Here is a 1,180-nt window from a genome sequence, read left to right as displayed (position 1 = left end):
ATTATATAGAAAAAAGTATGCATGAGTGGTAGGTGTCATGCTTTCCTGATTGTAGATCTTATCTATTACTAGTGTTTTCATTCTAGTTACCCACGACCGACAAAAGAATAGGATTAAGTGAGGGAATTGAAGAAATGATGGCCTAAGTTCTCTTCTCCCAAACCAGATGTATAGGATGCCACATTTGAGAGAGCTCTTCAACGTCCAACCTACCTTTCTCCCTGGACAGCTCCAGAGAAACTTTTCTCTTCTCCTCCAGCTCAGCATCCAGCTGATTCTGCAGCTCAGAGACTTGCTGCTGTAGCCGTTCTCCTATGAGCTCATTGCTCCAGTCAGGCTGACTACTGCTGTCCAGCATGCTGACAATGGAAAGCAAGCTCTCAGATGGATACTCCAAGGTGTGTGACATGACATCTTTATCACACAGTTTCAGCATCTTCTGGGCCTAATTCCCCATTCATTCCCCTACACATTTTCTCTGCCGTTGCTTTATTTGTAACTGTCGTTTACCAACTGCCTTGGAACTTTTGAGTCCTATTGAGTTGTTGCTCAGTACCATTTCTGTTTAGGTCTCAAACATCTCACTGAGCAAACACCCCAAGTCATATCCATTTCCCAAGAAACTTCTCCATCATGATGGCTTTCTTTTGTCAGGGAACTGTGTATGTACCAAGACATAGTTCTTGGTACTATGTCTTGGTACATAGTACCAAGGCGGATTAGAAATGAGGAACAAAATCTTCCTTTTCTCACACCCCATTCCCCCATCTACTTTCACCAACAGTTAGAGAATATCTGCCTTTGACCTAGATTAGAAATTATTATGCTGAAGGGCAGGAATTAAACTCTTCAACAACTGCATCCTCCACCCTATGGTATCTAGCTAACAGAGCAGACCCATTTTGAGTATAAAATACATATGGCTGGCTGGGCGCTATGGCTCATGCCTGTAATCCCAGCACTTTGGGGGGCCAAAGAATCACCTGAGGTCAGGAGTTTGAGACCAGCCTGACCAACATGGAGAAATCTGTCTCTACTAAAAATACAAGATTAGCCAGGTGTGGTGGCGCATGCCTGTAATCCCAGCTACTCAGGAGGCTGAGGCAGGAGAATTGCCTGAACCCAGGAGGTGGAGGTTGCGGTGAGCCGAGATCATGCCATTGCACTCCAGCCTGGGTAA

The 1,180-nt window shown here is 45.0% G+C and overlaps 1 protein-coding gene across 1 annotated transcript in view; it reads right to left on the bottom strand.

The window, feature by feature from the left end:
• Positions 1–1,180, bottom strand: part of RPGRIP1 (RPGR interacting protein 1) — a 90,607-nt gene that overhangs the window by 46,987 nt on the left and 42,440 nt on the right. The window contains exon 10 of the mRNA XM_037744282.1: positions 214–359. Within this exon, the coding sequence (XP_037600210.1) occupies positions 214–359 (146 nt within the window). The remainder of the gene's footprint in view (positions 1–213; positions 360–1,180) is intronic.

The sequence above is a fragment of the Cebus imitator genome, unplaced genomic scaffold, assembly GCF_001604975.1.
Source record: "Cebus imitator isolate Cc_AM_T3 unplaced genomic scaffold, Cebus_imitator-1.0 Scaffold170, whole genome shotgun sequence".
Taxonomy (NCBI): Eukaryota; Metazoa; Chordata; class Mammalia; order Primates; family Cebidae; genus Cebus; species Cebus imitator.
This window is presented reverse-complemented; position numbering and strand designations above follow the sequence as displayed.